The sequence below is a fragment of the Lynx rufus genome, unplaced genomic scaffold (assembly GCF_022079265.1).
Source record: "Lynx rufus isolate CCGP_SWC_20201006 ecotype Redwood Valley unplaced genomic scaffold, mLynRuf1.p SCAF_21, whole genome shotgun sequence".
Lineage (NCBI taxonomy): Eukaryota > Metazoa > Chordata > Mammalia > Carnivora > Felidae > Lynx > Lynx rufus.
The window spans coordinates 11,487,540-11,509,863 of NW_025814836.1; the positions used below are offsets into that span (position 1 = coordinate 11,487,540).

Below are 22,324 nucleotides of genomic sequence, written 5' to 3' on the forward strand. Positions count from 1 at the left end.
GGTTTTTTGTCTTCATTCTGTAGAGACAAGGGTTCCAAGGAGGTAGACAAAATTTGGAAAATGTCAGACAGAGTATGTTGTGAACATTCCAAGTATTCACTGGTGAAAATGTTCCTCCTTTCTTTGTCTTCATTTCCTTAACCACCTCATTTCTCAACTCCAGGATCTGGAAGTAATGAAAGGAAACGTTTGTGCATGTTAGCCAAGCATATAAAAACCGGCTTTGAAGTAGGAAAATGCACATCATTTCTAAAGACAATGATACATATTCTTGGATGGGAGCTGTTTTTTAAAACACCCATAAGGTAGCACAAAATATGCTGAAATGGCAGAGAGGGTGAGGGAAAGCATTGATGGGGAAGGCCTTTGGCTCATGCATTGCCTGCTTTCTCCTCCCTTCCCCTGCTCCATCTCTAGGATCCCGTAAGGGGTCGCAATCATGTCACAGACCCTGAAGTGTTTAGAGAAATAAATCTGGCACAGGCTTCTGATCCTGGGTGTGGGGCAGTGTGGCAGAGATTCAAAGGCAACAAAACAAGTTATTCTTCTTAAGGTTTGGAAGTCATTTATCGTGGACAGCTCGGGAAAAATAAGAATCTTTCCTCATTATGACAAATATTTAAGAAACCTATTCCCTTTCCCCATAGATAGAAAACTAAGCACCATACAAATTGAGCCACTTCCCTACATTTTGGCCCCTGTCCTTACAAATGGTAGGGACAGAGGGGAAACCTGGTCCTTTGCCTCTGCTTTTTTGTGACACTTATCATTGAAACATCTGGGGTAAGCTGTTTTTTCTTGAAATACTTGATTTTGGAAACCTGAAAATGGCTGAGCATTCAGTGGTTATGTTTCTCCTGAAAAAGCTGGCACTAGTCACAACTTTTCCCCAAAGCATCATTCCAGACAGGTGTTCAGAACCTTGTGTATCATGTTACGGGCTTTGAAGTAGCCATAAGGTCTTTGCCCCTTTGAAATTTTAAAGCGGCTTGGATGTCCATGTTGTTTAAGTAACATACAGTGGAGAGTTCTCTTGCACTTGGGAAAACCCATGAAAATCAATGTTTTCCTGTGAACCCAAGGAAAGTAAGATTTCAGTGGTCCTGGGATGTGTTTGCCCTTCATACACAAGACACCTCTGAGTTTGGGTTTGGGTTTGGGAGACAATAGTAAATAAAGCTTTACCAGATTATTATGCTTTGCCTATAAATCGATGTTATTTGGCTGATAACAGTCCAATGTTTGCAGTCAGGGCTCTGTGTGTATTTGAGTTTGCAGACTGCTTCTCCTACTCCTGTGTCAGTCATTCCACTGAATGTGGTTATAGAATTGAGAGACGTGCGGGCCCTCTGTCTCCACGCGTCTCGCACACACTCCAGCCCTTTCCTACTTCCTCTCTCATTTTAGCATCTTGCCATGTTTACCAGAGCTCCAAAATCTCAGATGAAACGTAAGTCAGTCCGTTTCACGTCTTGCCAAAACTGCTAGAGTCCAACACTTTGGAGAATGGCAGTTGTAACCCCTGAGAAAGACCTGGTGCTCCAATTAGATTCGAAGTCACCCACTGTAACCCTGGTGTGGCCCCCACAACCCTGTTTCCATTTGCAGCTTGGCCCTGTTTGTTTCCACAGAGGTGACCTGAGGATAGAGACCGTACAGAGAAGCGATGGCGTTTAAATTCATACGATTTCAAAACAGGGTTCCGTTTTCATGTCACGCGTCCGCGCCCTCTCCTTCTCTGGGCTACCCCCACGGCTTCTGGTTGGTTTGCGGCGAGTACCTGACGGCCTTTGTCCCTCTTTCCAGTTCCTTCCATTCCCCTGGATGTTCTTTCGGCATCAAACTCCTCTTCTCAGCTCATCGTGAAGTGGAACCCGCCGTCCCTGCCCAACGGCAACCTGAGTTACTACATCGTGAGGTGGCAGCGGCAGCCCCAGGACAGCTACCTTTACCGCCACAACTACTGCTCCAAAGGTGAGGGCGGAGGGTGGGGGGACCTGCAGCCCAGCCCCCGTCGTCTGAGCGGCCCCGTGAAGCCGGCTCCGTTCTCCATTAAAGGCACTGACAGCCACCAACGTCTGTGACTTGGCTTTCATTTCCGCTCCTGTTGGCCTTCTCTCTCCCGAGCAGACAAAATCCCCATCAGGAAGTATGCCGATGGCACTATTGACGTCGAGGAGGTGACCGAGAACCCCAAGACCGAAGTGTGTGGCGGAGAGAAGGGGCCTTGCTGTGCCTGCCCCAAAACCGAGGCCGAGAAGCAGGCGGAGAAGGAGGAGGCTGAGTACCGCAAAGTCTTCGAGAACTTCCTGCACAACTCCATCTTTGTGCCCAGGTACCTGCATCCTTTGAAAACATCCCCAGGCTGGCGCTCCCCAGGCGGGTTCTGTTGCTTTCTCTCCAGCGGGGTGGTTTGCAGAACCCCAGAGCCGTCAAGGGGGAAACAACAAAGCAAGGTGTCCATTTGGTTGAGTGGAGGGCCTGTGGAAGCTGGGTCGCCCTGGAAGGAAGGGGAGGGGGCCGAGGGCTCATGCTGTCGGGGGCCGTTTGCGTGATGATGCCGCTGCCTCAGCCACACAGCCTCCCGCAGAGGGCAGATGGGCTCCCTTGGCTGTGGGGACAGGGAAGGGCACTCTGCAAGGTGTAGAGGAGAGCCCCTCTGGCCCATCTCACTTCTCCCTGCTGCCTCTCGAGCCTGGCTAAGGAGGAGTGACTCAAGAGGCAGAAAACCAGAGTGAGCTTTGAAAGGGGTCCAACTTCACGAGGGCGCCTGGGTGGCTTAGTCAGTTAAGCGTCTGACTTCAGCTCAGGTCGTTCATGAGTTCGAGCCCCCGCATCGGGCTCTCTGCTATCAACGTGGAGCCTGCTAGGGATCCTCTGCCTCCCCTCCCTGCTCCCCCCACTGGCTGGGTCTCTCTCTCTTTCAAAAATAAATAAACATTAAAAAATGAAAAATTTGGGGTTTTTTTTAACAATTTTATTTTACCACACTAAAAAATAGTATAAAAAAAGTGGAGGGGAGTCCAGCAGGATAGCCCTGTGATGTCTGTGAAAAAGATGGAAACAGAGTAGTGGTCCTCGTCTCCCTCTTTCTCCTGAAAGTTTATAGGGTGGGGGTACCTGGGTGGCTTAATCGGTTGAGCGTTCAACTTCGGCTCAGGCCATGATCCCACGGTTTGTGAGTTCAAGCCCCGTGTCGGGCTCTGTGCTGACAGCATAGAACCTGCTTCGGACCCTCTCCCTCACTCTCTGCCCCTCCCCCACTCATTCTGTCCCTCTCTGTCTCTCTCTCTCTCTGTCTCTTTCTGTCTCTCTCCTCACTCTCTCCTCTCTTTCTCAAAAATAAATAAACATTAAAAGAAATTTTTAAGAAGATTATAAAGTGGAGTTTGCCTCCTGCCTGAAACGTAGACAGTGAAACTGGATTCAGACCAGTGCTGCTCCTGTGAGCTGCAGGTTCCTCGGTCCCCATAGTGCCCCAGCCTCCAGCCCCCTGCCAAGCATGTTCTCAGATCACTGTTCTTCCTGCCACCGACCCTGAGAGGCACCAGAAGCCTGTGGCTTCTGTTTATTCTGTAATTACCTTGCCCTTAAAGGCTTACTTAGGTTGTGTCAATAAAGTTGCTTTTAAAGTGATTTTCGGGGCGCCTGGGTGGCGCAGTCGGTTAGGCGTCCGACTTCAGCCAGGTCACGATCTCGCGGTCCGTGAGTTCGAGCCCCGCGTTGGGCTCTGGGCTGATGGCTCAGAGCCTGGAGCCTGTTTCCGATTCTGTGTCTCGCTCTCTCTCTGCCCCTCCTCCTCCGTTCATGCTCTGTCTCTCTCTGTCCCAAAAATAAATAAACGTTGAGGAAAAAAAAAAAAAAATTTAAAGTGATTTTCTCTGTCAAGTGACCTTCCTAATGTTTGTGTAATAGTCAAAGATAGCCATCTTACTTTGAAAAATCATGAAAATATGAAATAAGGACCTTTTAGAGTGCAGGCATCCTTTCCTTTTCAGAATGAAGCCCTTCGTCGCTTAGTGGCTGTCTGCCCCTCCTGTGCTCTCTAGGGAGTTGTGAGAGCCCACGGTGGGTCCTCTTGACCCACCCCGCTGCAGATGCTCCAATTTGCCTGGTAGATCATAGGGCTGCGGTTCAAGTGCTAATCCACGTTGTCTGTATGTCACGAGTAGTTCCAAGAATAAGAACGTTTGAGGAGCTCAAAGATGAGAAACTCGAATTCAGGCTTAGCGACTTCTCCAGCAGCCTAATTAATTACCAGTCTATTTGGGAGCTGGCCCCCTCTTGCCACACACCCTTGGTGACATTGCCTCTCAACATGGGCCATCTCCCCCATGCCAGAGAGGCTCAGCTAGTGTCCCTTCCTGTGGACACAGAAGAGGGTGAATTGAGAGTGTCCCAAACAGGCTGGGCAGGAGTTCTCTGTTTATTCTCCAGCAAAAGCTATCGGCTACGTTGCTGTCCCACTGACCTGCCGGAAGCTCAGGTTGTGAGTCCAGGCTTTGGGAAAGTTTTGCTAAAGGGCCCCGAGCTTTCAGTTTGTAGTTTCAAGGCAGTACTTTTTTTTTTTTCCCCCCTCATTAGATGTGAAACACAAGATCGGGTAATGTGAAAGCAGAGTTGTGGTTGACACAGATACGATTAATGCATCGTGCGTGTGTTGTTGAATCCAAAACTAGGTTTCTCCCATACCAGATTCCCCCTGATGAATGCCTGCTCCCTGACATTCTCTCTCCTAGGACAAGTCTGACCTGCTAGTCTGTCTTCTCATAGGAGGAATATAGATACCATATTTGCTTTTGGTGAGCAGCCCCAATTTATAAGAACTTCATTTTTTTTTTAATGCCTCCTACCGAGGGCATAAATCTGATGTCCACACAATTTGCAATAGAATTCGGGTAGAAGGAATAGTCTGTGTGGCAGAATGACTGAATCATCAAGGAAGGTTTTCTGTTTTAGAACTAAATTATCCAAAGATGATTTTTATTTCTTTTAATTCATTCTAAGAACAATCTATTGGGTGGGGGGGGGGTGCTAAAACCAGTCAAGTTAGATTTAGTATGTTACATATTGTCCAGTGTGTCCCATATGGTTTGAAGGTTTGAAGTAGAATGGACGATAGAGTTTGTAAAGTGCTTTCTGGAGTCAGTATTCGGTGGTGAATGCCTTTTATTGACCACTGCCTTCATTTTTTTTTTAAAGTTTATTTATTTTGAGAGAGAGAGGGAACATGATCAGGGAAGGGATAGAGAGAAGGAGAGACAGAATCCCAAGCAGGCTCTGTGCCATCACCGCAGAGCCTGACTCCAGGCTTGAACCCACGAACCACGAGATCACAACCTGAGCTGAGATCAAGAGTCAGATGCTTAACCAACTGAGCCACCCAGGCTCCCCTGCCTTCATTTTTTAAATCACATAGTTGGGTTTCAGTAGCAAATGTTGGCAGGTGTTGAAGAGTGAAAGATTTTCCGATGGAGTAGGTTACGTGATGGAGTGGGAGTGGTTTGGAAAGCGGACGGTGATGCTGCCGTTCACACCATTTGGAAATGTGGCTGTTTACAAAGAATCATGGGCATGCCATTCTGCTTGTGCCATACCTTGTCTTCCTGATAATGTCCCATGTGGCCTCCCTTCCCCCAGTCCCTAACTTGGTGCCATTAGTAAGAGCTCTGCAGTCTCCAAAAGTGTGGTGTTTAGAAATCAGCTTGACTGAACTTGATGGTGTAATCCCAGGTAAATGGGGATGGGCTGCAGGAGGGGTTTGGGCACAGGATTATTTGCAGTGGATTAAGCCCAGGCAGCTTCTTTCTTACAGATGTAACTGGGTGTTGTGTTGGTGTTATGTGTTGCATTGGTTTTGAAGAGAATGTAGGACGTTAGTTCTGGTAGGTTCAAAAAAGGTCTCCCTAGTAATTAACGTAGTTTCTTGTGTCCTTCTGTTCCAGGAAGGTTGGCTGGTGTGCAGGTTGTGAGGACAGGAGATTATCTGCCTCATTTCCTAATCTTTCCTTCCCCAGTATTATGAAAGTAAATGCAGTGGGGCCATGGATACACGGCCGGACCCCGAGGTTCTCTGCCTGGCGGAAGGAGTCTATCTGGGTTGAACAGTTCATGTTTGGGTGGGGCCTAGTGGGTCACTGCACAAGAGTGGTGATGGCGTTTGGGCCGGGCGGACTGGGGAGCCAGAGGCCCTTTCCCCAAGCGCCCTGCTTTTCCTTTCCAAGTTTTTCACTTCATGGCAAATAAGGACCCACAGGAAGCCTGCTGAGTGGCAGTAAGAGCATGAATGGCTTCCCAGGTGGCCCTGTCTCCCTGTGGGCCTTCCGCTTTCTCCCCTACATGAGAACTGGTGAGCATTCCTGTCTTCTGTTCTTTCTCCTTGCCTTGGACTCTTCCAGATGAGATTTGTTCTGTTTGCTCCCCGCCCTTTGCCCGTGCACAGGATAAGTGATGCCTGCTGACAGCCTCCGTATGGAACGGACAGCACCCTCTTCCCCACCGTTTCCGGTGGCTGACCTGAGGGTGGCTGTTTCTTGTCTGGGTGTTTACTCTCATGTTCTGTTGCTGTTGGTTCCTGTAAATGCTAGGAGCTTCTTTTTAAGGCTTTTTGGGGGAGGGGTGACTGGGTGGCTCAGTCAGCTAAGCGTCCCACTTCAGCTCAGGGCATAATCTTGTGGCTCGTGAGCCCCGTGTTTTGCTCTGGCTGACAGCTCAGAGCCTGGAGCCTGCCTCAGATTCTGTGTCCCCCTCTCTCTCTGCCTGACCCTCCCTCCCTCCCTCCCTCTCTTTCTCTCTCTCTCTTTCTCAAAAATAAACACTAAGGTTTCTTGGGAGAGCCCAAAACCATTTTTTTCATTCCACCCCCCACCCTGCAACGCCAGCTGCTTGGACCGTTCGTCTGCCTTTGGGGTGTAGACATTCTTTTCTTTTGATTTGTCTTTTGCTGTCCTGTTGCTTTGTGTAGCTGTTGTTCTAAGCCCTAGTCAAGTCCACGGCAGTGACTCTGCCCCTGTTAAAGCAGAGCCTTGGAGAGGCCATAGGAGGTCACTGCTGAGTGGGAGGCAAAACCAGGCTGGAAAGACCTCCAGGAGTGTGAGAAATAGAGACAATGGGGTCTCAGAGGAAGAGGGGGTTCAGCGGGAGCCCCAGAGGGAAGGGTCAGGGGGTCCAAGCAAGGGCTCGCTGCCTGGTATCTTTATTTCCACAGTCAAAGGGGGCCGGCGAAGCCACCACCACAGGCCTTTGAACCCCCTCTGCCCCCTCCCACCTCACCCCCTAATAAACCTTAGTGTGGCCAGCAAGTCGGTCACCGTTAATGTTTAACCATAAGGTCTGTGGACCAGGGAGCATGGACATTGTGATGAAACAGCCAGGATACTGCAGAGCCAGGAGTGGCTGAGACCTTTGTTTGCCTCTAGGTACAGTTGAGTCACTACTCCGGGAGCCAGGGGGGCAGTTTGTGTGCCGATGCTGAGGTTTGCAGAGTAGAGAAAGCAAAATAAATAACGGAGGAAATCCCCGTATTACTTGTTGGTTCTCATCCAAAGGGGCTGAATAGTTCCTTTTATCCAAAGTGAAGATTTTTCTTTTCTTTCCGGTACTCTAACCCAAGTCATAGAAAGGACCAAAGAGGCAGAAGCACTTACGAGCCAAGTTTCTCTCTTCCTGACAGACCTGAAAGGAAGCGGAGAGATGTCACACAAGTCACCAACACCACCATGTCCAGCCGAAGCAGGAACATCACGGTGGCAGACACCTATAATATCACAGACCCCGAAGAGCTCGAGACAGAATACCCTTTCTTTGAGAGCAGAGTGGATAACAAGGAGAGAACTGTGATCTCTAACCTCCGGCCTTTCACTTTGTACCGCATTGACATCCACAGCTGTAACCACGAGGCTGAGAAGCTGGGCTGCAGCGCCTCCAACTTTGTCTTTGCAAGAACCATGCCTGCAGGTACAGTGTGATCCGACTCGCCCCACTCCTGACTCACTCCCAGCCCAGTGGAGAAGCCTGTGTTTTGTGGACACAGAGTCGAACACCCCGGGCGATGACCCTTAGTCTCCATCCTGCTCATTAATGAACGGTGGTCACGTAGGCAGCGTGGTAGACCAGCAGCTCAGGGAAGGGAGTCTGTCTGCTCCTAATGACATCACCTCCATCCCAGCCTGTCTATACAAAGTACTCAGGAACAGGGAGCTCCCTTCAGGGTCAACTCTCTTCCTCCCCCTTGGTGCCTCATGCATTCCCGCGGCCCTTTTCCCCATCTGTGCACAGGGAAATTTGCGTGGTCCCTCCTGAGTTCTGGGGTCCGGTGGAATCAGTTAACTGCCTTGACTCAGAGTGACTGTCGCTTCTCAAGGTCAACTGCTGGAGTAGCCTTTAGTCCTCCTATTTGGTCTTTGCGTTCCCCTTGGAAGTTAGAAGCTGCCTGTTACTCAGACTGCCATCCATCTTTAAGGACAGGGGGCGCCTGGATGGCTCAGTCAGTTACGCATCTGACTCTTGATTTCGGCTCAGGTCTTAATCTCATAGTTCGTGGGATTGAGCCCCGTGTCTGGCTCTGCACTGACAGCACAGAGCCTGCTTGGGATTTTCTCTTTCTGCATTTCTCTCTCAAAATAGATAAATACGTTCCTTAAAAAAGGAGAGGTGAACTGCACAGTTCTCTTTCCTGCCAGGACAGCAGGTGGTAGAAGGAGCCCAGAAGTACTGGAGTCTAGCAGGGGGGGCTCAGTCCTGGGGCTCACATGCAGCACGTCTCGAAGCAGCTGTCAGCCTCCCTGGCCTCAGTTTCCCCACCCTTCCAGGAGAGCCCCAGACCAGCTCATTTCTCAGAGCCTTCGCCAGCTGTAACTTGCAGTGACTCTTGCTCACCACTCGGCTTACTGCTTTAGCAAGAGAGCAAACACCCAGCCTTCCCTGGCGCCTGGAGGAGGAGTTGATGGTGGCTGTGAGGGCTGGGTCCCAGCACGAGCTTCCCAGCGGCTTCCTCAACAGGCCCGGCTTGCGGGCCGTCCTTCATGCCCGAGTAAAAAAGATGCGTTTGCCGTGGGCAGACGCAGACTCGGAAGGGTCCGCATGGCGGCCTGGAGGCTTGCTGCTGCCTCCTCTGCTTGCAAGGCACCTTTTTGATGCTGCTTCTGTTCCACAGCATCGCATAGGTTCCATTCTCCAGAGATAGCAGGCTTTTTTGCGGGGGCGGGGAGTCTGAGGGGAGGGAAGGGACTGTGGCATCTTGAGCCCCACAGGTCATTAGATTGCTTGGGTTCCAAACCCGGTGCGATGTGTGAGCACCCAGCTTCGGAGGAACCTGTGTGGCCACCGCCCTCAGCCCTGCAGGCACAGCCTGGGGGGAGGGGATTCTTAGGTTAGCCTCCACCCCACCCCCACCGAGGGGTACCCGAATCTGACTTTCTCGCTTGTTTAAATTGTTGCACAGAAGGAGCAGACGACATTCCTGGGCCGGTGACCTGGGAGTCAAGGCCTGAAAACTCCATCTTTTTAAAGTGGCCGGAACCTGAGAATCCCAATGGACTGATTCTAATGTATGAAATAAAATATGGATCACAAATCGAGGTAAGCGGGGTGCGGTGGTCCGTACCTGGCTATGCTTCCATTCCAGTCGATGGCACAGGTCGCCTCCCGGTTAGCCGAGGACTTAACCCCATAACCCACAGAGACAAGTCAGCGAGGATTTAGGTCTTTCTGCTGTCCCACACTCTGCCCAGAGCACTCGGAATATGCGAGGAGGTGGGCTTGTTTTCGCCCTTAAGAAACTATCCCCCTTGCAGAAAGCCATCTTCTGGCACAGAATAGATTGGTCTCAGTAACCCTTAATCTTTCTGCAGCTCTTTTTGATTACAAAGAAAGAAAGAAAAGTTCGTTTAGAACTTGGGTGTGTGTATGGTCACTGGAAGACGGCCATCCAACACTGGGTTCCTTTCCTGTGCTCGCTCATTGGGATCACTGTTGGATGGGACGTGAGACACTGGGTAGCAAGAGGCACCCATTTCTCACGTGCTCGTGGGGAGTTGGCATCTATGTTTTTTTCCCCCAGGATCAGCGGGAATGTGTATCCAGACAGGAGTACCGGAAGTATGGAGGTGCCAAGCTTAACCGGCTCAACCCGGGGAACTATACGGCCCGGATCCAGGCCACCTCTCTCTCTGGGAATGGGTCGTGGACGGATCCCGTGTTCTTCTACGTCCCCGCCAAAAGTAAGGCTTGCGGAGGGAGTAGCTGGGAACCCCGAAAGCAGGCTGGGCCGGGACCGGGGAAGCCTGGGCTGTCGGGCCCTCTGACTTTCTGATTCCATGTTGGAGCCGAGTTGGGCACATCTCAGAAGAGCCGTGCTTCTACCGGCATCTCGTTTGGGAGCTCCAGCTGGGCTGCCGCCGCTGTTAAGGGTTCCTACCTCGCTTGTGGGGCAGGGAGAGGGTCAGAGCCCCTTTCCAGGGAGGTCTTTTGAGGGGGCCTTTGCTTCCAACGTGTTTAATGTCCAAAGCATTTTTACAAAGTGCTGAGTTGACCATTCTGCCCCTTGTCCAGTTAGGGCTGCTAGTTAGGGCTCAGATTCAGGGCTTCGAATCCTAAAGGGTGACAGAAATCTGGGGGCCTCCAGTCCAGCCTGTTCCAGGAGAGGAGTCCTTGTGGTAGCATCACAGGCCTTGTCCCCTTCCCTGCCTGCCAGTAAACTACAGATGCACTTTGAAAGCACAAACACATGTAGAATGTGCCCAGTGCTCGCCGGCTGGCACCCAGACTGGGCCATGTTGTGATTTTATGCTCAAACCGTTGACAAGACAGAATTCTTAGAAGGCCGTTCTAGACAAGGATTTCAGATTTTAAAACTGAGTTTTGTAAAATGTGTAGGTACACCAAGGGCCCTATGGTTGGTTGGCCAAGAAAATGCAGTATTTTCTGTGGTGACATAAATATTCCTTATCATTTCCATATTGAGTTTCTCTTTCTAATTAGGAACCCAGTTTCTTTTAAGATTATTTCATGTTCAGATACTGGGGTCAAATTTGGCATAACTCTGCTCCTTACTGCCCCACATGGAAGCACAGACCCACCTTGCTTACTGGTGCTACTTTTGGGTCCAGTGGATGGTCCCCACCCCCCTGGTCCCTCCTAGTATCCACCTCTGTGCTGCCCTGATTTGCTGTCTGAGGTTTTTATTTTTTTTTTTAATTTTTTAATGTTTTATTTATTTTTGACAGACAGAGACAGAGGGCGAGTGGAAGAGAGGCAGAGAGAGAGGGAGACACAGGATCTAAAATAGGTTCTGGGCTCTGAGCTGTCAGCACAGAGCCCCATGCGGGGCTTTAATTTATAAGCCATGAGATCATGACCTGAGCCAAAGTTGGACGCCACTCAGGCACCCCGAGTTTTTAAGTTCTGGACTTCAGCCATTCCAGCAGTCCACCTGGTTAGTGCCTAATAGCCAAAGACAGGTATTTGAAAATCCTAATAGTACAAATATCAGAAGAATGGAGTGAATAGAACTGCAGACCTCAAGGTAGCATTTTTATGAGCCTGGCCCTGTGCCTGAGTTCAAGTTTTAGGGGTAAACAGATAGCTGAGGCAGGTTATTCCATCAACTAAAGTAGTCTGAACTCCCCATGGGGTCCACTTACCCTGCTCTTACCAGTGTACCTGTGCCACCCAGTCCAGTGCTAGAACCTTCACCATAGTTCTGTCTAGAGTAGCATCTAGCTTCCTCTTCTCCCCTCCCCTCTCCTCATCCCTTAGGAACAAGAGCCTCAGTTTAGGGGTCGGTCGAGCATCAGGCTGCGACCTTTGAAATAGCAGCTCTGACTTACCTTCAGAGAAGGCGAGGCCCTCTGTGCCATGGCTACCCCATCTTTAACCCCGTGAGTGCTAGGTTCCCACTGGAAACCGGGAGTCCCTCTGATGGACTCTTTCCAGCAGAAGTTGACATCTACTGCAGGAAAATTAAATCTGCATGCCCACTTTGCTGCTGGGAGGTTTGTCCTCATGTCAGACAAGACTCTCCTGTCCCAGTGCAGTGTCTCTTCCTCCTGTTTAATCCTCAGAGGAGACAGAAGCTTTACAAGGCTTTCTGGCAACTGCTGTCCTTTAAGGAGCCCTTCATGTGCTTGAAAACTATTAAATTGCTCTCCAGACTTTTCTTCTCCAGACTAAATAATCTCTGGTCTTTTGGCCCTTTCTTGTAGCCCCAGTCTCAGAGACCAATTTTCTACCCGTCTAATCATTTTGTTCTTCTCTGACTGTGTTCCCGTTTGTCCATGTCCCCGTTGAAATGTGGGACTCAGAAAGAACACGGTACAGCCTGACCGGTAGTATCAGTGATACAAATATAAGAAATAGTCCTCAGGAAGAAAAACTAAAACTCTACTGGCTTCCCAAAGGCAGTGATAACTTGAGAGTATTTTCAAGAATTGGAAAATGCAGGAGACTGAATCCATTTCTGAGAGCTATCTGATAAAAAATGTCTTTAATTTTTTTTTTATTTTAGAGAGAGCATGAGCAGGGGGAGGGGGGCAGAGAGAGAGAGAGAGAGAGAGAGAGAGAGAGAGAGAGAGAGAGAATCTTAAGCAGGCTCCATGATCAGCGCAGAGCTCAACACCAGGCTCGATCCCATGACCTCGGGATCATGAGCTGAAATCAAGAGTCAGACACTCACCCGACTGAGCCACCCAGACGCCCCCAAAATGTCTTTAATTTTAAAAGTACAATAGCTTGGGGCTCCTGGGTGGCTCAGTCAGTTACGCATCCAACTTTGGCTCAGGTCATGGTCTCACTGTTGTGAGTTCGAGCCCCGCGTCAGGCTCTGTGCTGACAGCTCGGAGCCTGGAGCCTGCTTCGGGTTCTGTGTCTCCCTTTCTGTCTGCTCCTCCCCTGCTCGTGTACCTCAAACTCGAACTCCTCGTGCACAAAACCAAAATCACAGCTGCTACCCTCAGAGTATCTCTCTGGCCTCTGTTCCCAAGGTCAGTGAGTGGCACTATAATCCATGCCCCACCCAAGCCTGAACCGTTACAGCCATTCCCCACCTTCTCTTTCTCCCCAGCCACCCATTTCTCATTCAGCAACCCCCACCCCCCACCCCCTACCCCCTGTCACATTGATTCAGCCTCTCGTGTGCCACTGAAATCCAACCCCTGTTGCCACCACTTCAGGTGCTTGCTTTTTGGGGCAGCTCTGAGCTGTGGGTACAGGAAGCGTGTACCCTCCCAATCCCAGGACCATGGCTTACCAGCTGCCTGTGTGACCCTTGGGGAGTTCAGGTCACCTCTGGGAGTCTTCTTCTATAGAAAAGGACCAGTGGTCTCTTTGTGAGGTCTGGGCTAGATAACGCAGCACAAACCAAGGTCCCCGCCCCCTGGCCCAGCCCCTCCAGGATCCGCAGTGCCTCCTCCATGCTGCCAGCCCGCTACAGGCTGGCCTCACGCACAGCCATCTCTCCAGACACAAATCTGATCGGTTCACTGTGGGGCCTGAGAGCTCACACCGGCTGCCTTTCATCTGCAGAATGAGGTTCAAACTGCTCAGCTTGAACAGGCCCCTTGGGAACCAGTCTCCAGTATCCTTTCCAGCCATTCCTCTGCACTTGGAAGGCTTCCCCTGGCTCCCTTCTCGCCTCTCCCTTCCTCTCTGCATCCCTGCAGTGTGTGCAGCCCACTTTGTTCGGTTCTTGTGCTACCTGTGGACACACTCATCTCCCGCATCCAGGAGAATCTTCCAGAGCATGCCTCAGCATCCCCAGTGTCCAGCCTGGCTCCTGTCATATGAGGGCTGGTGACAGTGAGGAGCAGGTGTTTCGGTCAAGCTTGTAATTAGACCCAAACATTTGGGGAGAATTCAGAGCAATTTCGGCAAGGGGTGCCATCGAGTTAGTTGTGGTTTTTGTGGGGGGGGGGTTTGTTTTGTTTTTTGTTTTCTTTTTAATTGTCTGTGAAACTGTCTTAACAGATAAAGGTCAAGGCACCCAGGTGGCTCAGTCAAATGTCTGACTCTTGACTTCAGCTCAGGTCATGATCTCACAGTTCATGGAAGCCAGCCCCGAGTTGGTCTCTGCACTGACAGTGAGGAGCCTGCCTGGGATTCTGTCTCTCCCTTTCTCTCTACTCCCCTCCTGCTCACACACACGTGTGCACTTTCTCTGTCTCTTTCTCTCAAAATAAATAAACATTTGAAAAAATTATCTTAGGGGAAAAAAACGGGGCACCTTGGTGGCTCAGTTGGTTAAGCATCCGACTTCGGCTCAGGTCATGATCTTATAGTTCGTGGGTTCAAGCCCCACATCGGGCTGTGTACTGACAGCTCAGAACCTGGAGCCTGCTTCGGATTCTGTGTCTTTCTCTCTGTGCCCCTCCCCGGCTTGCGTTCTCTCTCTCTCTCTCTCCCTCTCTCAAAAATAAACATTAAAAAAAATTCTTCTTAAATAAAAACAAGCATCAGTACCACTTGAGCACTATTTATGTAAAAATCTATTCATTTTATTTTAGCAAATTTATTTATATATATATGTATGTATACATCTATGTATGTATACATTAAGTCATTGAATTGCATACAAATATTATTTCACTTGAGCCCACCATTTGAACTATTATTTCAGAATACACTGTACTTTTTAAAAAAATATTTACTTATTTTTAGTAGAAAGATAGCACATGAGTGGGGGAAGGGCAGAGAGAGGGGGACAGAAGATCTGAAGCAGGCTCTGTACTGACAGCAGAGAGCCCAATGTGGAGCTCAAACTCACAAACCATGAGATCATGACCTGAGCCAAAGTCAGATGCTTAACCACTTGAGCTCAACACCCGGGTGCCCCAGGAATACACTGTACTTTAAAAATGACTATACTCCTCAGTACACACTTAGTTTATCTCCCCCCCCAGATAACTCAGGGGTTTTTGCTGTGTCCTATCCAATACCATTTACCTTCAGAATTCCTAGTTTGTGATAGGGCAGTCAAGGAATTTTGGGGGATTTTTTTTTTTCATATTTCCAGCTTAAAAAAAAAAAAAAGAGGACCAGCTTGTTCACCCAGTGATATTTTATCATTTCCCTTGTCTCGGCAGTAACATATGAAAATTTCATCCACCTGATCATCGCTCTGCCTGTTGCCGTCCTGCTGATAGTGGGGGGACTGGTTATCATGTTGTACGTCTTCCACAGAAAAAGGTGAGAGCCTCCAGGAAAAGCTCAGACACTTTTTGTGGCTGTGTGCTCTGATGATTTGAACCTGAGTTCAGGTACGCGATTTGAGGATTTTGAGGAAATACCCCATGGGTCGGGAAACCTGATTTTCCAATCACTGCTCTTCACAGGAAAAGGGAACGTTTCCTAACGAGTCAGTGACAACAGAAAATATATCTTGGGCCGGTAGGGTTTGTCCCCTTGCTGGTTGCACCCTCAGATACCGCTGCTTATGCAGAGATTTTCCAAACCCAGTGTCCCAGCCTTTTCTATCCAGTAGACCTTTCAATTTCCAATGAAGTAAAGAAACAGTTGTTTGTTTTTGGTTTTTTGTTTTTTTCTTAATTTGGGGAAGAGCGAAAGTAGGGGAGTGGCAGAGAGAGGAGGACAGAGGATCTGAAGTGGGCTCTGTGCGGACAGCGCAGAACCAGAGGTGGGGCTTGAACTCATGAACCATGAGATCATGACCCTGAGCCAAAGTCGGACGCCCAATCGACGGAGCCACCCGGGCGCCCCAAGAAACAAATGTTTCTTATGAGGCTTTCATCCAAGACCACTGAGGAAGCCCAGAGCCCTGTTAGCAGATGTCTTCGGCCCCAGGCCAGATGGGGGAGTGTAGGTGAGGGTCTGCAGGCAGTAGGTGCCCCTTGCTCCCTTCCTCCTGACACTTAAAACAGGATAAATAAAGCTGATAGAGCAAAGATGAGATGTGTGCACGTCGGGTTTTTTTTAACCTGAATTTTTTCCTTCTTACAGAAATAACAGCAGGCTGGGGAATGGAGTGCTGTATGCTTCGGTGAACCCAGAGTACTTCAGTGCCGCAGATGGTAAGCAGCTAAGCTCCGGGCACTGCCTGGACCCAGTCAGGTCCCAGACTGGGGAGCTTTCAGGAGTGCGGCTAATTTAGGGAGAAGAGGTTTGCGTTATTTGACGTAACTTTGGCTTCAAATATGTCGTCATTAACACTTTCTTTAAATTTTTATTATTTTTTTTAAGTTAATTTATTTTGAGAGAGAGAGAAAGAGCGAGTAGGGGAGGGGCAGAGGGAGGGGGAGAGAGAGAGAGAATCCCAAGCAGGCTCTGAGTTGTCAGCGCAGAGCTCATCGTGGGGCTTGAACTCACAAATCATGAGATCGTGACCTGAGCCAAAGTCAGACGCTTACTGGACTGAGTCACCCAGGTGCCCCCGCCCCCTTTCTCTTTTAAATCAAAGTTTTTACCAGTTCACTGAATATGTCGAAAATTCTGGGACTGTATGGAATGCCCCCAAAGAAAAACAGTCTTCAGAGACAACTGGTCAGCACAGTTGTCAATTTACTTAATTGCCTGAGATTTTATGCTAGGATGACAAAAGTTGTTTAATTGTTGACATCTAGTCAGAGGATACGCTGCAGCTGACCAAATAGTTCCTTTAAACCTGTTTCAGCCTGAGTTTCGTATCGCTGTGACGGTCTTTGATCACTCATGGCTTCTCTGCATTTTTCTGTCTTGGAGTTTTTCTGCTCATTCCCTCCTGACCGGGCTCCTATGACTTATACCCTCACGGCCCATTCACATACCCTTGGGTAATAACTCATGAGGTCCATTTAGTTAAGTGACTGAGGTCTGACTTGGCAGTTGGGTTCTATTCAATGGTTATTTCGTTTTTTCCTTATTTACTGTCTCTTCTCCCTATTGTGCTTGAATCCAAACCTTTATAAGTAAGTCCAGGCCGGGCACTGGTCCTGGGGTCTAGTGATACTGGCACTTGCCGGGGGCTTTTACGAACGCTGTTCCCTTTGATCCCTGTGTCCTGGTAAGGTGGCTTTTCTAATGCCCGCCTGTCTGTAGGTGAGGCGATGAGGTTCAGAGGACACATGTGCATAACTAGGTGGTTGAGAAGTCAGGATGACATGGTCTCTGGCATCTTGTTGACCGCAGGGAAGCTGACCCACAGGAGGAGCTGGCTTGGGTCCACCAGGTGAACGAATGAGTACATGAACTCAGGGAGGTGTGTTTAGAAACCGTGTGTGCCTCCTTCTTGCTTCAGGTGAAGTGAAAGTTGGTGTGCAGGACGTGTGAAATGGAGTTGTGATTATTCTGATCGATTACCCTGAGTAAATGGAAAACATAAGAAAACACACCGACGCTTTAAAAGCACCATATAAATGTGTAAAGTTTTGTTATGATTTCTCTAATAATTTCTAATCCAGTTCTGTTTACAGCAAAGCCGATCAAAAGCAGCCTCCCCTGAGTGGGAATCAAGTGCAGAATAAGGACATTATTCCTGATTCTATAGAAGTCTCACCAAGTTGTATTTTTTAATGTCTTTATTTTATTTTTATTTTGAGAAAGAATGGGCAGGGGAGGGGCAGAGAGAGAGAGAGAGGGAGAGAGAATCTCAAGCAGGCTCCACACTGTCAGCACAGAGCCTGATGCAGGGCTTGACCCCGTGAACTGTGAGATCGTGACCTGAGCCGAAATCAAGAGTGGGACGCCTAAACAACTAAGCCAGCCAGGTGCCCCACAAAGCTGTATTTTTAATAGGCATGTAGGTATGTGTGTACATATACATACACACGTACACACACACATATTTCTATACTCCTTTGATGTATGTATGTATATAAGACATAGAGAGCATTCTGGAAGGATACACACCAAATTTAAAATAGTAGTTACTTGTGGAAAGTATCTTTTTCTTTATTAAAAAAAAAAAGCAAAAAGATTTTTATGCATTGCTTATATAATTAATAGCTTTTTTTTTTTTTAAGTCAGATAAAGTAAGGAGTCATCACACACTTAATGGAATTTATTAGGAAATGCAAGGCCACTTTCCTTCTCTGTAGAGGTGGAATAAGGCTATTCCAGAGAATTTGCTCTGCTTTGAAATAAAGCACAGAAGACTGGCATTTTGTCGTTTTGACTATGAAGTGTCCAGGAAGCTTAGAAAGAGCATTAATACAATAATATCAGACTCTAATGGTGATTTGAATGCAAATTTTATATCTTTCCAGAACTACTTTCATAATATGCCTTGATTCGCCTTTAAAAATAAAATAAAAACCCAACGCATTGTCACCCAGGCCAACAACAGGTAGGAACACGGTCACCTCATTTGAACTTAATTTATTCGGCCATTTGACAAGCACCTTATAGTTAGTCTCCTCGAGGGGCGACAAAATGACATTGCAGTTCGAAAATGCTTTAAAAACTTCTTTCTCCAGAAGCTATTCTGCACGTCACCATTCTCCAGAATATACCGAAAATCCCCTCTAGGGAAGTGCTGATAACATTGTGCACATAACCCGTTGCCGGCTGGCGGGGCTTAGGACCTGCTGGCTCGAGTCAGAGCTGCTGGGTTGAATTTAGAGAAAGAGATTGCAAGTATTGACTTCAGGGACCTCCCAAGGAAGGAATGGGATTGGTTTTAACTCCGTGTTTTATGGTGTGCTACAGAGTTAATTCTGATTAAAAGCAAGCCCGGATTTTCAGAGATAAACGGATACAGGCGGTTTCTCTATACTTTCTGAGGGGTATCGTGAAGAGTCTTATCTACTGGCTTGTCTTGCGTACTTACTCTCCTAAGCAAGCCTCAGCCTCTTCTTAGGGGCCATATGACATCTAAGCCACATAGAAGGTAGACTCCCGTTTACGAAATTCCTAAACTACATATGTAATGGGAAATACAAAAGTGCGTATGAGAGAAAATTCTAGATTGACGAACATAGGCCATATTGGACACTCCTCAGTGGCGTAAGTTGGTGGGATCTCCTGGGCCTAATTTACAGACGTCTTTCCTTCCAGACATGAGAGTACAGGAGACCCAGTGGCGTTGGAATCCAGCTGCCAGCCACTGCTTCTCCCACATCCAGCCGTAAGCACAAGGTTAACGTCCAAAAGCATACAAGCAAACACAGATGCCATCGCAGCTCCCCAGTCCTGCATTTCTGAGCCGGGACCCCTTCCTGGTATACAGTGGAGCCTGCTGGGAATCCCCCTCTCCAGCAAGGATAGAAGCACACACAGCATTAGAAGGATGTCCTTATGACTGAAATTTCTTAGGGAGCTCATGGAACAGGTCGCGGTTGTTTTTTTCTTTTTCTTTTTCATTCTGCCCATCTGAGTTGTGGGATGGGTCCTCTGTATTGTTTTCTTTTCTTTCTTACCTCCCTTCTCCCTTTTCCTCTTTGTTTCTCCTTCCTGCCTGCCTGGAATTACTTCTTTGTTTTCTTAAACCAGATTGACTGAAAGCCTTGGCCGGAGAAGTCATGTTCAGGCTCTGTCTTACCATGTCCCACCTCCCAGCCCCTCAACCCAGTTGTGGGCGGTCCCTGAGTTCATGGAGCTCAGGCCAGGGCCCTGGGGAGACCCCTGTGCTCACCAGCTGTCCCTCCACCTTGCTCACCACTGATGGTCCTTGGTGCCAGAGTTCAGCAGCTTCTGTTCCTGTATAGACACCCCAGGGGCTTCGGTGAGGCTGGAGACACTTGTCTAAACTAGAATAGTGCTACCAATAGAAATAGAAGGCCAGTCCCATATGTAACCATAAGTTTTTCTAATAACCACGTTTAAAAAAGTATAAAAGAAACAGGTGAGGGGCACCTGCCGTGGCTCAGTCAATTGAAATCCCACTTCACTTAGGTCACGGTCTCACAATCCGTGAGTTCAAGCCCCACATCAGGCTCACTGCTGTCAGTGAAGAGCCCACTTCAGATCTTCTGTCCTCCCCTCTCTCTCTGCCCCTTCCCCACTCATGCTCTCTCTCTCTATAACATGAAAAAACATTAAAAAAAGAAGTGAAAAAGTGTTCATGATACACGTTATTTAACCCGGTATGTCCAAAGTATTATCAATTTAAATAGGTAGTCAGTCTAAAAACTATTGAAATATTTGCGTGGTTTCTTTTTCGTACTAAGTCTTTGAAGCCTGTTGTGAATTCTATACTTAGCGCATCTCAAATTGGATTCCTTTGTGGTTCTTGTGTGCTGTTAGGATCCTAAAATTATCTCAGAATCCTTGAAGACTTGAAATACCAGTGTGTGACCGTATAGCTGTCTTGCAGAAATTTCAGGACAAGCCGTGTCACTGTTTCCTGATGTTCTCTGTGGACTTCAGGAAGTGGCATCTTGTATTCTGGTTTCCCCCAAAAGCATCTTCTGCCCAGGGGCTCCCTGCCTTACCTGTTTCGGTTCTGGTTTCTTCTTCTCCAGTGTATGTACCTGATGAGTGGGAGGTTGCTCGGGAAAAAATCACCATGAGCCGAGAGCTGGGGCAGGGCTCGTTTGGGATGGTCTACGAAGGAGTTGCCAAAGGCGTGGTTAAAGATGAGCCCGAAACCAGGGTGGCCATCAAAACGGTGAACGAGGCCGCGAGCATGCGTGAAAGGATTGAATTTCTCAACGAGGCTTCAGTGATGAAGGAGTTCAATTGTCACCATGTGGTAAGAGAATGCCCTGAGAAGCCAGAAACTGACGCAGGGAGAACACCTCAGTGGGGCCCCCCAGAGTGTCAGTGGCATCACTTGGGGGTTTGGTGTCTCGCCCCGCCTTCCAGAGTTCCCCGTCACCTCACTGTTGGCCCTTAGACACCTGTGCACTAGCGGCTCTGGCTGTGGTGTAGACCCCGGCCAGTGGGGGCCCTGTGGCCCGCATGTCTGGGTTCTGCAGGTCACAGACTGTTCTAGCAGCCTGGATGGGGACTGTCACGGGCAACCCTCACCCTCTGAGTCCTTCTCTCTGTCATTCCTCCCAGGTGCGGTTGCTGGGCGTGGTGTCCCAGGGCCAGCCAACGCTGGTCATCATGGAACTGATGACGCGGGGCGATCTCAAAAGTTATCTCAGGTCTCTGAGGCCAGAAATAGAGGTCAGTTTTGGTTTTCACGGACTTCATACGTTACCTGTTCTTTCTTTAGCACCTTCCCACCACACCCCCCCCCAGAAGATATTGTGTGTTTATTTTTTTTATTTTTAAAAAAATTTTTTGAGTGTGAGCGGGGGAGGGGCAGAGAGAAGGGGAGACACAGAACGGGAAGCAGGCTTCCGGCTCCAAGCTGTCAGCACAGAGCCCGACCCGGGGTCAAACTCGCAAACCGTGAGATCATGACCTGAGCCGAAGTCAGATACCCAACCAACGGAGCCACCAGGCACCCCTGTGTCTTTAAACCTGCTTACTTTTCAACATTGAATGTTTCTTGCTGCATGCTTGGTTACAGGTCCTTTGTATGAAAGATGTCCCCGACTAGAGAGAGACCTCGAGCTTTTGTGGGAGCCCCTTGCCATTTCTCAGATACCCTTCTACTTAACCCCTCTGTGCTCCTGTTCTGCATTCCGCCCCCCTCTAGTTCCCTCCGCCGCCGCAGGTGCTCCCTGACTTCTCCCTGCTTCTGCACACCTTCCTCCCTGAAGCCTTCCCTGCTCCCCTGCCCGGAAGGCAGGAACCCTCCATGACTGCTCCCCTAGCACCAACTCTCTCTTCTATGGTCCTCCGAGTGGATTCCCCTTCCACCCCATCGTGTTCAGCTTTTCCTCCCAGGCTCCGAGCGCTGCCAGTTCAGGGTCCGTGTTTGTGGCAGGCAGTCTTTCAGTAAACGCCTGTCAGAGTTCAATGTTAGGTTGACGTGATTCTTGTTGCTGGTGTGGTTTCCCACCCGGCTCTGTACACATAGATGCCCCCTTATTCACAAGCCCCCTCCCCACACACGTCCCTTCCCCCAGGCTGTCAACAGTCTGAGCCTTTGAGACCGGGAGGCCCTGTTTTCTCGAACTCTGCATCCACATGTCAGGCTTGATCCTGAGGCAGAATGATAATCGCCTCGGCTGCACAGTGTCTGCTTAGTCTAGTAAAAAAGACCAATTTGTGTTATGAGCTTCAACTTGTAAACCTGCTGAAGTCCTCTGCAATTTTTCATTAGTCACTGTGGTGTCTCCCCGTCTGTGGCATGAACCCACAAGGCAGCTTTTTAGCATATGGAAGCATGACTCCAAGTGAGTCACTCTAAGAATAAACTCATAGATAAATACTTACAAATAATACCAGCAACATCTGCCTTTCGTTCGGCCCCCTCGGTGGGTCTGAAGGCCTCACTTTCACCCTGACTTTGCTCTGTGGTGAGCAGGCTTTGCATCTGCTTGTATTCCCAGAATACTTC

The 22,324-nt window shown here is 48.9% G+C and overlaps 1 protein-coding gene across 3 annotated transcripts in view; it reads left to right on the forward strand.

Moving 5' to 3' along the window:
- IGF1R (insulin like growth factor 1 receptor) overlaps window positions 1-22,324 on the forward strand; it is a 304,390-nt gene that overhangs the window by 257,978 nt on the left and 24,088 nt on the right. For all 3 annotated transcript variants that reach the window (XM_047086603.1, XM_047086605.1, XM_047086604.1), the window contains 9 exons: window positions 1,807-1,974; window positions 2,131-2,335; window positions 7,673-7,956; window positions 9,443-9,579; window positions 10,061-10,220; window positions 15,078-15,180; window positions 15,952-16,022; window positions 20,388-20,617; window positions 20,929-21,039. In XM_047086603.1, the coding sequence (XP_046942559.1) occupies window positions 1,807-1,974; window positions 2,131-2,335; window positions 7,673-7,956; window positions 9,443-9,579; window positions 10,061-10,220; window positions 15,078-15,180; window positions 15,952-16,022; window positions 20,388-20,617; window positions 20,929-21,039 (1,469 nt within the window). The remainder of the gene's footprint in view (window positions 1-1,806; window positions 1,975-2,130; window positions 2,336-7,672; window positions 7,957-9,442; window positions 9,580-10,060; window positions 10,221-15,077; window positions 15,181-15,951; window positions 16,023-20,387; window positions 20,618-20,928; window positions 21,040-22,324) is intronic.